The sequence below is a fragment of the Xiphophorus couchianus genome, chromosome 8, assembly GCF_001444195.1.
Source record: "Xiphophorus couchianus chromosome 8, X_couchianus-1.0, whole genome shotgun sequence".
Lineage (NCBI taxonomy): Eukaryota > Metazoa > Chordata > Actinopteri > Cyprinodontiformes > Poeciliidae > Xiphophorus > Xiphophorus couchianus.
The window spans coordinates 19,327,935-19,341,881 of NC_040235.1; the positions used below are offsets into that span (position 1 = coordinate 19,327,935).

At 37.4% G+C, this 13,947-nt stretch overlaps 1 protein-coding gene and 1 long non-coding RNA gene across 3 annotated transcripts in view; one reads left to right on the plus strand and one right to left on the minus strand.

Annotated features, from left to right (window-relative positions):
- csgalnact1a (chondroitin sulfate N-acetylgalactosaminyltransferase 1a) overlaps positions 1-11,078 on the plus strand; it is a 37,182-nt gene extending 26,104 nt beyond the window's left edge. Inside the window, exons 5-9 of one of the 2 annotated variants that reach the window (XR_003596524.1) lie at positions 3,310-3,488; positions 4,493-4,587; positions 4,727-4,808; positions 7,489-9,246; positions 9,328-11,078. Coding sequence is in view for 1 of the 2 variants with exons in the window: in XM_028025497.1 (XP_027881298.1) it covers positions 3,310-3,488; positions 4,493-4,587; positions 4,727-4,808; positions 7,489-7,775 (643 nt within the window). In the remaining variant the exon portion in view is untranslated. Of the gene's footprint in view, positions 1-3,309; positions 3,489-4,492; positions 4,588-4,726; positions 4,809-7,488 lie in introns of both variants that reach the window. The other variant, XM_028025497.1, reaches the window with a different exon arrangement.
- On the minus strand, positions 9,836-13,508 carry LOC114149530 (uncharacterized). Its single transcript, XR_003596525.1, has 2 exons — positions 11,470-13,508; positions 9,836-11,425 (listed from the first exon to the last, which is right to left on the minus strand). It is a non-coding gene; the product is annotated as an uncharacterized LOC114149530 (long non-coding RNA).
- Between the last annotated feature and the right edge of the window lie 439 nt (positions 13,509-13,947).

The following is a 13,947-nucleotide window of genomic DNA, read 5'->3' on the forward strand; positions in this document are numbered from 1 at the left end:
TGCAGCTGAGACATTTTGGGGCAGTTTTTTTTCACAGACTTCTTACTGACACAGTTTCAGCTGAAGCAGGGTGCAGACCATCTTATCTGCAGTAGTGAAAAGGAATGTGTTGGAACAAGCAGAGTTGTGTGTGGGTGACAAAAGATCAAAATAATAAAAGCAACTATGAGAACATGGATTTAAGTAGGGTTACACTGACTTGCTGGTTGTGCCCTCTTTATAAGTATCTTTTCGCATTCCGTTTGGGTAACGTGCAAATTCAATCAGTGATTTCATTTTAATAGGATTTCCTTACTAGTTTATGAAAAGGTCAACTACCCAGTTCTTTCAAAAAATAAACCTGGCTTTCAACACCTACTATTGTAAATAATCAGGAATTTATCAGTATCATTAAACAAGTGATGGATTATCCTCGACTGTGTTTGAATTGTAAATATGCACAAGAAATCCCAAGTCCGCCCACTTGTACCTTTTTAAAGCCGTTTGTTTTATTTAATGCTTTCTTGAATTGTTTGCAAACTGAACTATGGTGACAGCCTAAGTAATTATGAAACAGGTACATTTTAGCAGACTTTAGATTTAATATCTCTCCCCATCTCTCCTCCCTCTTGCTTTGTAGGTATGTTTATAGGCTTTCAATGGGCGAAAGACCACAGGACAAAGCAGTAAATCAAAAATAATGTTTCATGAGTGACACTTTCTTTCCAATGTCTAGACAAAACACAGGAAAGAGACAGTGGATTGAGCTGAATGGAGCTTCTTTATTGTCCTCAGTCTTGTCATGCTCACCCACAGACTAATGTTCCATCTGTAAAATACTCCAAGTACAAAGAAAAAGAACAACTTAAGTATGAGCAATTAAAAAATTAGGTCAAAGTTTATTTTCCTGAATGACACCTTAGTGATATATATCTTTTTTCAGCAAATACACAAACGTCAATGAATTTTACTGGAATTGTATTTAATCAATCTACACAAAGTAGTTCCTGTTGGAAAGTGGATAGTTATAATATATGTGAGCTTTATATACTATATGTTTTATTTTACAAATGCACCCCAGGGTTATTTTCCTTTAAAAGTTAGCTAAAGAGTTAATGCAGTCCACCTTTGTGTTATTTAATATCAGTAGAAATCCAACTCTTCTGTGAAGGTTTCAAAGGTTTTTTAGAGAAAATGTGATTGAACAACTTCATGAAGACCAAGGTACATTGCAGAAAGGTCAGGGATAAAGTTGTGGAAAATGTTAAAGCAGAACTAGGTTATAAAATAATTTGCTGTGCTTTGCACATCCCATGAGGCACTTTTCAATTCCTGACCTGAAAATGGAAATACCATGGCAAACCTCTAGACCTACAAAGACGTGGCTCACCACCTTAACTGTAAGGCAAAATAAAATTAATCAAGAAAAGAGGCCAAGCTGCACATTGTGCCTCTGGAGGAGAGTTGTCGTTCGTCCAATGTTTTGGGGGTACTTTTCTTAACCAGGACCTGGGAAGCTGGTCAGTGTTGATGAATAGAGATAGATTGTGAAAGAAAATTTGTTAGAGACTGCAGAAGACTTGAGGCTGTGGTGGAGGTTCACCAGAAGGTAGGAGGATAATTTTAAAGATGCAGTCAGTCATAATGGAATGGGTTAGATCAAAGGTTTTCATGTCTTATAATGCCCCAGTTAGAGTCCAGGATTACTCTAGTTTAGAATTTGATAAGAGTTTAAAATCCTCCATGTAGCAATTCCCTTCCACTTCACAGTTTATGTATTTCTTTGTGTTCTCCTACCACACAGAATCGGATTAAAATATCTGAAAGTTCATGGTTGCAATGTGGCTGAACGTCAAAAAGGTCAGAGTTTGAATACTATTCCAAGGCACCATAATGCTGACGAAATCCTTGCAGGTGCTTCTCTTAACAGTTTACAGGTTTAGTTGGTCTCTCACTCACTTCCTGTCACATTTAAAGCTGAGACTGAATCAACACATGAATGCAGCTGGAGTTGCGTTAAAGTTGTTTAAAACAAGCAGAGTCATTGTTCTGCAGTTTGCCATCTGTGGCCAGTTTGGTGCCATCTGTACACCGTCCTGCTCTCCTGGGACTCTGTGCAGACACTCAGTCTGTTTGGATTCATGTTGTGCTGACAGATATGGACTCTGTTATCTGTGCTTCAGCCGACTGCACCTCACAGCACACACAGACATGTAGTTACATGCGGACATCATGCGTCTTGAAGTCTGAAGTCATCAGAAAGCTTTGGAATGTGAAGACGGTTGCTCACAAAGTTAAATAAGCGGTAAGGTGCATCATGTTGCTGGTATTTTTTAGGTTTAGAGACATTTGGGATCAAAAGGTTTTGCTGTCGTATTTCTGGGAGAGGCGGAAAGGTTTGGAATGTGTCAAAGGTGTTTACACATGAGTGCAAGAGGAAAATATTATGCTAATGCACGGTATTCATGGACTTAAAAACCCATACATAGCAGAGGGATGACACTCTGGGTGATTCAAGCTACCTAAAGGGAAAAACTCTTTCCCTTCGTTACAATGAATTCCTCTAAAGAAATCTTTGTAGCTGCTTTTTCCATGCGTTTTATTAGCTACTTGTATGAAAAATGATGTTTCCATCTGTTTGTTCTGCCTTAAACTTGGACACGTGAGCCACTTTTTCCTCAGGCTCGGTACCATGTGAAAAAGATGTCGGGATGTGTGTGTGACCTGCTGTGTGTCGGCATGGGCACACGCTGGAGTAAAGGATTATTGACTAACAGTGTGAATTGTTATGATCAAAGAAAAAGCCACAGCTGTGTGCAGCTGGATCCAGCTGTTTCTCCTTACTCGCGCCACAGCAATGAAAACCCACAGAGACAGACGGGCTCGTTTTACTGCGGCCCGAATTAATGATTCCTCTTCAGTCATCTAGATCCAAATCAGCACTGAACTCAAAGATCTCTTTGAGTCTACTAAGTCTAGAAACTGTTTTCCATTTCAAGTCTTCTTTTTTTTTTTTTACAATTTAATTATATTGCTCATTGGTGATGCATGTAAACGCTGTTGCACTTGAAAAATATGTCCATGCTTCAGTGATGGGAGATAATCGCATTAATCAGCCACGTACAGCAGAAAATCAAGACAGTCTGCAAAAATTTGCGAGAACAATTTTATCTATGCTTTTAAAATACTTGTAAACAGTATTAATAAATACTTTACTGCTACGAACAAAGACTGCTTTGTGTTCAGTTGCAGTTCCATCAAAAAGAGTTTCATCATATGACCAAATGTCTTCTTCTCTACTGACTCACGTGGTGTGTGTGCGTTTTAAAGGGAGACCAGCTTCAAGAACTACACACTGCTTCAGCTGGACGAGGAGTTTTCTCGGGGTCGAGGCCTAGACGTCGGGGCCCGAGCGTGGAAGGGAGGCAATGTTCTGCTTTTCTTCTGTGATGTGGACATCTACTTCACCGCCGACTTCCTCAACACCTGCAGACTCAACACACAGCCAGGTGATGTGCTGCACAAACTCTACAACAGAAAACAAGCTAAAGTCTCTTCTACACTGAAAACATTGCAGCTTTTACTTCTGACTAATTGTAGCTTTTGAGACGTATCTGGAATTCACACAATAATCAGAAGCGGTGTGTGTCTGATTTTACAGATTATGTTTATTTCTCCTCTTAGTCCCACTTGTTGGGACTAAGTGGAGGAAAAAGTCACGTGGTTAATTTTTAGAGGGCTTTCTAACAGTAAAAGGTGGAGGTATACATCGATAAAACTGTTTTAATAAAACAACATCCTGACAAAACAATCCAAGTGACCCACAGTATCATAGATCATCTACCATACTTCAGTGAGCATGGGATCCTTTTTCATTTCTCAGCCCTTTGTTTTTCGAAAGTAAAAAAGATTTCCCTAGAATTGACTACACATCTAAAAGTTAACTAGACAGTAAATTCCCTTCATCTTTTCTATCAAATCTTTTCTCCTCAAGCTTTCATTGTCATACCTCCACACTTGAGAGGAATAGATCCCGGCTGCCTGTTGTGTGCAGCACCCTGACAAATCTGGTAATTAACTTTCCACTGGCATTTCTTGTCACTAGCGTGTCATTTTCCGTGATAAGTGCTGCTGTCGGAGAAGAGATGAGGAGTTCAGAAATCCAGGAGGAGCCGGGAATAGAAGCACTTCACATTGTGCTGATATGGTTTTGGTGTAGGGACTCCCTCAGGCCCGAATAGACATTTTAAAGAGGGGACTGCAGATATCTGAGAAAACGGCTTTGACTTGGAAATGTGGAATTGAGGTTAAATTAAAGTTCACATTGGTAATAAATGAATTAAGGGTACATGGTGTGAAATGTGATCAATCACCACATTTGCTCTATGCTTCATTCTGAAATCTCAGTGGTAGTTTCATCCAGCGAAATAATTATTGGGACTAATAAAATTCTAGGTGACTAAATTATCATTAGGAACACCAGCAAATGTCAAACCCTGCTTTGTCCCTGCAGGTAAAAAGGTGTTCTACCCAGTGTTATTCAGCCAGTACAACCCTGCCCTCATTTATGGAAGTCCAGAGCACATCCCACCTGTGGAGCAACAACTGGTAACACATGAATGAACCATACTTTCTCATTTTCCTGACTACTTGTGGAGACGGTTTAGAAATACTTATCCTCTTATGCAGCTAAGTCTCCAAATCCTACTGTGCGTGTTTCACAATATGTTTGCAACTCTCCTTCTAGGTGATCAAGAAAGACACGGGCTTTTGGAGGGATTTCGGTTTTGGTATGACCTGCCAATACAGGTCTGACTTTATCAACATAGGTAAGGATTACACAACAGAATTTACATAGCAGTCACACCACTTTACAACGGCTGCAGGAATCCATAATTGGTTCCTCCTGAGGGCTGATTGTCTGAATAGAGGCGTGACACTGCACAGTAAAAACGGCTTCATCAGATGCGGCAGTAATATCCTTGCTGTTGTCCTAATGGTGCCGCCGCTGAACGGACACGAAAAACAGCAGAGCACTAATGGCTCAGGATTGCATTACTATTCACGATACAGAGCTTTGGTATTATTATATTACCGTGAACGGTAATTTAATGAAGCAGCAACAGTATAGCTCAGAATCTTCCTATGCCCTGTCTGTCTGTCATGAAAAAGTGAAACTCGTATATTACATTGATTCATTACACACAGAGTGATAATTTAATTTAAATGATTACGGTTCACAGCTCATTAAAATCAAAATCCAGTTTATTAAAAGAATGAAATATTGCATAGGACCAATAAGAAACTATTTTTATAAAATAACTAACACCCTACTCAAGAGTATAGCTATGTGCAATATAGTACATGCATTCAGTATGTAATTGGGGCTCGTGCTTAAAATAAGAACACTTCTGGCGTCTCTATTTCTGGAGTGACGTAACACCACCTAATTTACTCGGGACTAATGTCCTGGATAATTCTATGTGTTGAGGCTCTTTATGCACTTTGTCTAGCTTCAGTGTATGCCTTGATATTCTTCCTCAAATTCTTAAATAGGTTTGTCTTCACAAGGTTCTTTTTTGTACCAAAATATTTTCCTTCCACTCGACTTTCCATTCATATGCCTTTTGTGCCTTACCCTCCTTGTGAGGGAAAGCCATGTACCTCTGCTGGAATGTTGTCTAGTTATCAGTTGTCTCTGTGACTGTGAAGGGCATAACATAAGCTTTCTGATTTGTCCTTTTTTTTTTTTTTTTACATTCGAGAAAAATCTTAATAGATTCAAAGTAATCTTTTAATTCTACGGGACACTGGATTTTGGGTTTTCATTGCCTGTCAGCCATAATCTTTCAAATGAAAGTTCACTTTTCAAATAAAATTACTGAAATAAATTCATTTTTAGTTGATATGGTATTTTATAAAGTTACACCTATTCGTCAGTTTTAATTCCCTTCGATTTGAAATCTGTAATTCTGTGTTTTATTTTTAGACCAAAAATACACAAACCGTAAAGCATGGATTCTGTCTAAAGTTCCTAAAATGCCCTAATAAAGGAAAAGATGAGCAGCTTTTGTACTTGCTTTTGTTTGCACATAGACTCCAGCACTAATTGTCAAAGGTTTAACTTGATCAATTTATGTTAGCAAAATGATTCATGCAGTGACGTAATGTGTGAAGACTTCCAGTCATCCAGACTATGACTATCTAAAGTGCTTTACCAGAAGGCTGCTTGGCCTCCTGTCTTAGTCACAGACATTTCCCCTCTCACTAAAGCAGTTTGAGCTCTGTGAAAATACTTACTTTTAGCTACAGAAGACAAAATCTCACTCTTGCTCTGCAATAAAAAAAATAATATGTATAACAAAAGACCCTCACCTTGACATTTTAATTGTGAACTCATGAAACTTGTATTTAAATTCAGCCCAAAAGCTATAGAAGTTATGCAGATCACTGCTAGAGAGCTCTTCCTTAAATTATACCTTGCTTCCTCAACTTGGAACCATTATTATAAAATGAGATCACGAATTACAGGCATAGTAAAACGAGGGTTCACTGCTTATCATGACTAATTTATGTATTTATAATCACATGTGATTTTTACCAGGTATTGAGATGATTTAATTGATTAAATTGATTGGAATCTAACCTCAATGTAAAAGGAAAAAGAAGATCATTCAACAAAATCCCTTCTTCGAGTCTCAACAGAGATGAAGGTAAAATGGAAAAAGCTGTGGCTGAAAAAGTGGACATAATTGTTAGCACTGTTGCCTTGATCACCAACCTGAAAAGACTGTTCAATGTTGAAATTATTTTCTGTTCTTGAATAGCCTTTCTCATCATACAATGAGGGAGTTCCAATAATTTAGAAATGGATTTGTAACAGATTCTCTATAAAGTTATTACTGATTTCTTTCCATCCTGTGTTAACACACAACTCTTTTACCGAGGTGGCTACGTTTCCTGATCAATTATTCATTTGCATTTCGTAAGCAGCTGGTATCTATTTTCCCTCCTGAATCTTCTGGAAGCAGCAAAGCTGTACTTAGCTTTTCGAACATGGCATTTTCATCTTCGGCTTACTTTTTGTCTGATAATTGAGTACAATCTTGGACTTACTGTTTATTTGGTTTTGGAGGTTTTTGGTATATCAATAAAATATTTTTAGAAGATAGTAAAGAACATTTCCAGACTTGTAAAAACCTTCAGTTCAAAGAAGTGCAGCACTTTCTTTTTTTCCTTCAGTTTAAATAAGACCATTGTAACAAAGTTCAATGTTGTGAAAGGCAGATATAGCAATCAAAATAAAACAGAAGGGAGTCGTGAACCTTGCAGGAAGCAGCCTTCATCGTTCTAACTGACAAATCTCTCAATGAAAAACTGCAACCTCTTTTCCAATATCTTTTTTTTTTTTTAAGGAAGTGAATATGACACCATAACTGTGAGCCATGCCGCAACATGTTTAGCATTACACACTGACACGTCTTCTGATGACCATGTCTGTTCTGCCAGGAGGTTTTGACATTGACATCAAAGGCTGGGGCGGCGAAGACGTCCACCTCTACAGAAAGTACCTCCACAGCAACCTCCTGGTCGTCCGAGCGCCGTCACGCGGCCTCTTCCACCTGTGGCACGAGAAGCATTGCGCCGACGAGCTGCCGCCAGACCAGTACCGAATGTGCATGCAGTCCAAGGCCATGAACGAGGCCTCGCATGGCCAGCTGGGAATGCTCTTCTTCAGGCATGAGATCGAAGCTCATCTCCGCAAGCAGAAACTGCAAAACCCCAAAAAGACGTGACTCTGGACTGAGAAAGGCTAGGCACTGCATTCAGCAGGTGAATCTAAGCTTTGTATAATTCTGAAAGAATTTTGGTAAAGTTGCCTAATTTGCTGTCCTTTTCTAAACCAAATACAAGACTCACTCTTTTATATCTGTACAGGAAATGCAAGGGAACAAGAAAGAGATATTGTGGACTAAAAACTTAGAGAAAGAGTTTGGTTGAAAAATTGTATTTTGTATTTTCACTCCATATGCAACATGTGGTTTAGGTACATCTTCACTTGCTCCTATAAAAAAATACCATCAGCTATTTGTATTTTTTTTTTTTAATTGTCCTTTGAATTCATGTTGAACAAGCACAGTTAATTGATCCCAGCCATATGATGTAAATCACAGCTAAAATGTTAAAGAAGTGTCAATCTTCTTCAATGAAGACTTCAGATTTGATTCTATAAAAGTCTGGATACATTTAATTAAAAGTGAGAAACATACATTTATGGGTCCAGTGAGAAGTTTAAATGTACTCATCATGAGCTTTTAGCCTGATAATACAATGTGAAACTTCTAATTCGTTGAAAGTTTGAATTTATTGGGTATGTTATCTGATTCACACAGTCAACATTAGACACACAGGCTCGAAAATAGACATGCACTTCTATAAATATTTGCATAAATGCCCATTTGCAAATTTCAATTCCACCACATGCTTTTTTTAACAGGCTTTTGGGAACACTGATTTGTTTTTCTTCAGAAATGGTAGAGATTTAAATAGCTAGGTTTTCTGGCTCAGCTTTTAATCATAGTTCAAGCCAGTTTTGATTTCTATGTGGGGCCTTTGACTTATTGGAACGTGGAATCTTGTCCGAGGTATGGGTGAGTTTACGAAAAAGGAGGTAGACACCTTCCACTATTCTAGCCGTACTTTGGCAAATTACCCCCTGATAGCTTGATACTACCACCACCATGCCAGGTGTTTTATACACTGCTTATGTTTGAAAGTCTAAAGTCACTGTGACCAAACAGTCCATCTTTGTCTCTTTGTGCATTTGGTTTGTCCATGTGGGCAGCTGCACATTTCTGCCTTGCTCAAGCTTGAAAGTCTATTGAAAATCTCTATTGTGGAGAAGTTTCTTTTTCTTGTTTCGTGTTCTCATTCACAATGAGAACATGAAACTGTTGTTCCAGCATCTTCCATTTTAAAACAGGCTTGAGCCTTGGTCACATGGTTGAATCTTGGATGCTATCGGATGTTCCAAGAGAACCGTGATCCAAAATGCACATCCAAGGCAAAATTTCGGATGGATAAAGCTAGCTACCAGTAAGTCTCTGGAATTGCTGCAACCTTATTAAACATAACCCAGAAAACTAACCAATTTAAACAACAATTTCTGATAAAGAAAGGGTACAAATAGTTTCTTACTGGTTACAATAGCATATGGTTTTGCTGCAGCTTACAAAACCACATTATCCAGATACTAATGGAAGTGGTGTATGCATGTATTTGAGTCTGTATTCAAATGTTTGACAATGTGTGCAGAAAATCCACGGTGCTTCAGATATGCAGTTCCAGTTCTAGTTTTTAGTAAACATTGAAATTGTATACTTCATAGTTTCTCCATTCTGTAAAAAGAGCAGTTCAAATGCTTCGATAAAAAACTCAAAATGAATGTAACATTAATGTCCATAATTGTACGTAAACTTCTGTACAGAATCATATTAATGTCTGTGTGTATCAGAGCTATTATGAGTTTTTTTTAATGCAACTGTGAGCCGGAATACATCTCAACTATGTGCCTTATGTAAATAATGTCAGATCCGTCCGTTTTTCATAATCAGTGAAAGTTTAACTTGCACTGAAGTTTTTTACGTGTGTAAATAGAGCCACCCACTGGTTTGAAAATGAATAACATGCTATCAGTGAAGGACTCTTTTAAAGTCTGTCTTGTAAAGTTTTACATAAATTATTCTTTCAGTTGCCTTTGCTTCTGTATTTATAATTGTGTTCTGTAAATGTCAAGTCTTAGAATTTTTATTTTATTTCTTGCCTGCTTGGACAGTATTACATTCAGCTTATTCTAGCCTTATTGGCGCCCCTGTTTTAAGATGTGGAAAAAAGCCTATAAATTATTTATTGCGGGAAAATTATATACTTAACGTTTTGGGGAGATTCGAGCTTTAATTTGAGTATAATTGCTGACATTCTATCAACTTTTTTTTTTTTTTTTTTTACAAAATTATTATTGCTTCCCCTATTGGCGCCCCTACTGCCTCGTATTTGCACAACCTCCTTTCTTCATGTAACATTTCACAAGGTCAGAGAAAACAGAGACAAAACTCTTTGACCATTCTTCTTTACATAAGAGTCCTTGGTCCTTATGCCGTCTTCTCGGTGAAATGAAGAGAAATAAGATTAAGGTCTGTGGACTGAGACAGCCATAGAAAGTGATTAATGGCTGACTGGAGCTTTTCCATGTTGGTTTTTCTGTGTGTTTTAGATCACTATCCTGCTCTACAATCTACTGTCAACCCAATTCATTTGTGTGGCACAGGCCAACATCACTGCATCATCCCCTCCACCTTACATAAAAACTTCAACACACATGTGCCTATCTCAAATTCAATGTTCTCCTCTTTTTCCTGTTTTGACAAGGGGATAGGAAAAATTTACCTGTTTTCCATCATCTATCCCAGGAAAACGGGAAATCAAAATGTGTTTACTTGAAAAGTAAAATAAATGCTACATTTATTCTATGAACATGTTTTAGGTGTGACAATAGCAGCTCCAGTGATGGTGCTGCTGCTATAATGCTAGAAGTTAGATTTGTTTTTTGTCATTATTATTGTTTTTTAATTTAATATACCTTTCATTGCACATCTTTACCATCAGTACCAATAGGCATGGATGTGAGTGTTGACTCTTTAAGATCAGACAAAGTAACTCAGAGCTGCTGTGTGCGTTACATAAATTAGTTTGTAAACCTTTTACAGGGAAGTGTTGACGTTTGGTGAATTTATGTTGACAACGACTTAACAAGTCAGAGCAATTTATTTTTAATATCGATCAAGAGGAGTTTTTTGTGCAATAGGGAAGTAAATTATGATTAGTAGTAGTAAGCAATCATTTATTTATTTTGATGTATTTGCCGTGAAAGATTTTTTTAGCATCCTTGTGCAGCACTTAATAATGAAACAAAATGACTGGCAATCATTTACTTTTTTGCTGAAATATTTTTGTTTTTCAACAGTCATTAGGTTATTTTGTCAGATTGGTTTTGTAACTTTGTGTAAATGAGTTGAATAAACATATTTATGCATTGTGAAGGCTTTTTTTCATATGTAATACACGGTTGATCTGTATTTTTCCAAGGGCAAAAACTTTGTTCCTCTGCAAGAACATAAAATAAAACCTGACTCTGATTTTGATTCTTTTTGCTAAAACATTTTACAATTTGTGTTTTTAGTGCAGTACTTCTGCCTTACCAAACATCTTTGAATCTGATTTGTGAGAATAATTAAGCACCTTGGTGTTTTTCTCCTAAAAAAAAAAAAAGAAAGATACTTGAAGATCAGTCACTTTTGTGGATGTTATTCTGTCAGAAAAGAAAACTCAATTTTAAAGGAGTTAAAAAACAAACAAAAGTTCTTTATTTTGAAATCTGCCAATTTGTCTCATTGTTTCAAAAGGGAATATCCTGCTTCTTCCAAGTTCCACCTTTTTACATATAAGAAACTTGCAATTTTTATTTTACTTTTAAGAAGATTTTCAATTTAATTTGGGTCTCTTAATTAAATGCATTGCATTGCTGTACCTTTACTTCCAAACCTCTAGGTGGAGCCAATGAGCTAATAAGGAGTAGACAACTCTTCCTGTTTAACATGCACAGGGTTAATGTAATGCTCTTACGTTGGCTTGCTAAAAAATAAATTTTCATTACTGTAATTTTTTCACATTTATTGGAATTTAACAGTCAAACTTTCCTTAAACTACTGCTCTAAACCTTTCTTTGTAACTATTTTAGGGTCACTGACTTGCTCAACGGTGATCTTCCATCTGTCAATTTTTGTTAAACCTCAGACAATTTTTCTTGGGTGCTTTGTACTTGGCTCCCATCCAGCTTCCAATTTTGCTTCTGCAGATTTTTATGTTTGGGTCAAGACACAAATATCTCTCGTGTTTTAAACATATTTCAACACATTACTGTGTAAACATGTTTCTATAGTATACTAAAGAACAGACATTTCATTTTTAAATGCATTTATTTGGTCATGCAAAGTAAATTTGAAGAGATGATTTTTAGCATAGAGTTTCTGCAAGTCACCCTGACATGCTGGATATCAACTTGCAGGCCAAATCCTGAGCTATTGTTTTGTTCAAGCTTGGCTCACAAGTTGATATCCACTTCATTGTCACATTTGCCTTGTAACACATGTGCTATCATGCTGAAATATTTGCTGATAATTATTGGACTTTGTGTCCAATAATTAAATGAGGTAGCTTTAATGGTCTCATGTGTGTAATTTTTTGCAACAAGCTGCACCTGGGGAGTATTTTGGTCTTACTCTATTCTTCACAAGATTTTTTTGTTTGCATATGTAAAAAAAGAGATCAAGCTTTGTAATCATGTTTAAATCATAACTGTCCTCTCTGTGAATAAACATCCCATTTTAACATCCCAGGAGATTAACCACAAACAGCCATGGCCTTTTTTAATTCACTTATTTTAAAAGACAATAGAAGACCGCTTTGATCTTTGCCCCACTTTGAAGTACTGTTAACCTCTGTGACCAATTTAATCAATTTATGCTTCTCACATGCTTCCTACAATGAATCACAAGAATATGTGTCTTCCTGTTAGAGGTTCAAACAAGCTGTAAACGTAACATAGCTTTTGTCGGGGGGGCAAGCGGAAACTCTAATAGATGATTAAAAATAAGATTATTCATTAGTAAATACATAAATAAAGAAGCATACATATGATGATGTAGCATGCAAGAAAGACGATGTAACAAGGAGAAATTATAGAAAAAAACAAACTTTCATTCAGGTGTCCCCGAATATAAAACATATAAAATCCCCGAAACATGTTCTGTGGCCTAAAAAGACTCACTTCAGCATATTTATTGTACTCGGACATTAGTTTTAGCAGGTTTCTAGTCAAAAAATCAACAATATTGCCTTGGTTTAATAGGCTGCAGCTCATATATAATTTAGTGAAGATGGTTGACATAAACTCATTTGATATAAGAACTTCTGATAGTTTATATCTCCATGAACCACTGGCACACATAGTGTGTTTGTGAACTTGTTCTTTTGTTGTTATTGTTCTAATGAATAAAATCGAGATAAATAAATTGTTTTTTGGCTTGTATTGCTAAGTGTGTAGGCTGTCATTCCCAGCTCTGAGCTCAGACTTCCATAACTAATCAGATTTACTTATTCTATGTAAATATGTGATCACATAAAAAAAATAGTACAACAATTGTATTGCTAAAAGGGGCTTTAGGAGCACACTGCCTCACTTATAACTGCGAAATGCAATAAAACGGTCTTGGCTTAGAACCATATTGAGGATTGGCAATAAAAGCCAAATGAGGTAGATTTAATGGCCGTGACATTTAAAGAAAGGTATTTAGCATTACTTTGTTGTTAATGTGCTTTTACCTCCAACAGAATTACGCAGATATGAAGACGCAAAGAGGGTTACTGCAGGAAAAATGTTAAAAACCATTTACCAGAGCCCCTGTGTAAAAACTGTGTAGGAATATGCATTTTTTCCCACTCTGCCGACGCTACATGAATGCACAATGAATCCGCCTTATTTACGCACTCCTCTCGGGTACGTGAAGGCAGCACCATGGCCTGCTGCAGCCGGTGAGGTCTTCGCAGCCTTTCGGCTCGGCTTTCGGATCATATTTCACTGGCTGCAGACGTCGTCACGGGACAGGTGTCCGTGCAAATGACCGGGCCGTTCATGAGAGTGAGTTGTTTTATTTAAAAGCACTTAGCAGCTGTGAAATCACAATGAAGCTCCGGCTCTGTTGTGGGGCAGAGCTGCACTTCACCACCACCGCCCAGCAAGAAGGGCGATAACAGCTGCAGCTAGTGGCGTCCGCCGCCTCACACGTAAACAGCGCTCCTGTGGACCGGGTAGTGTCTTACGTTTTTATTGTGATATTTTAAGAACCATTT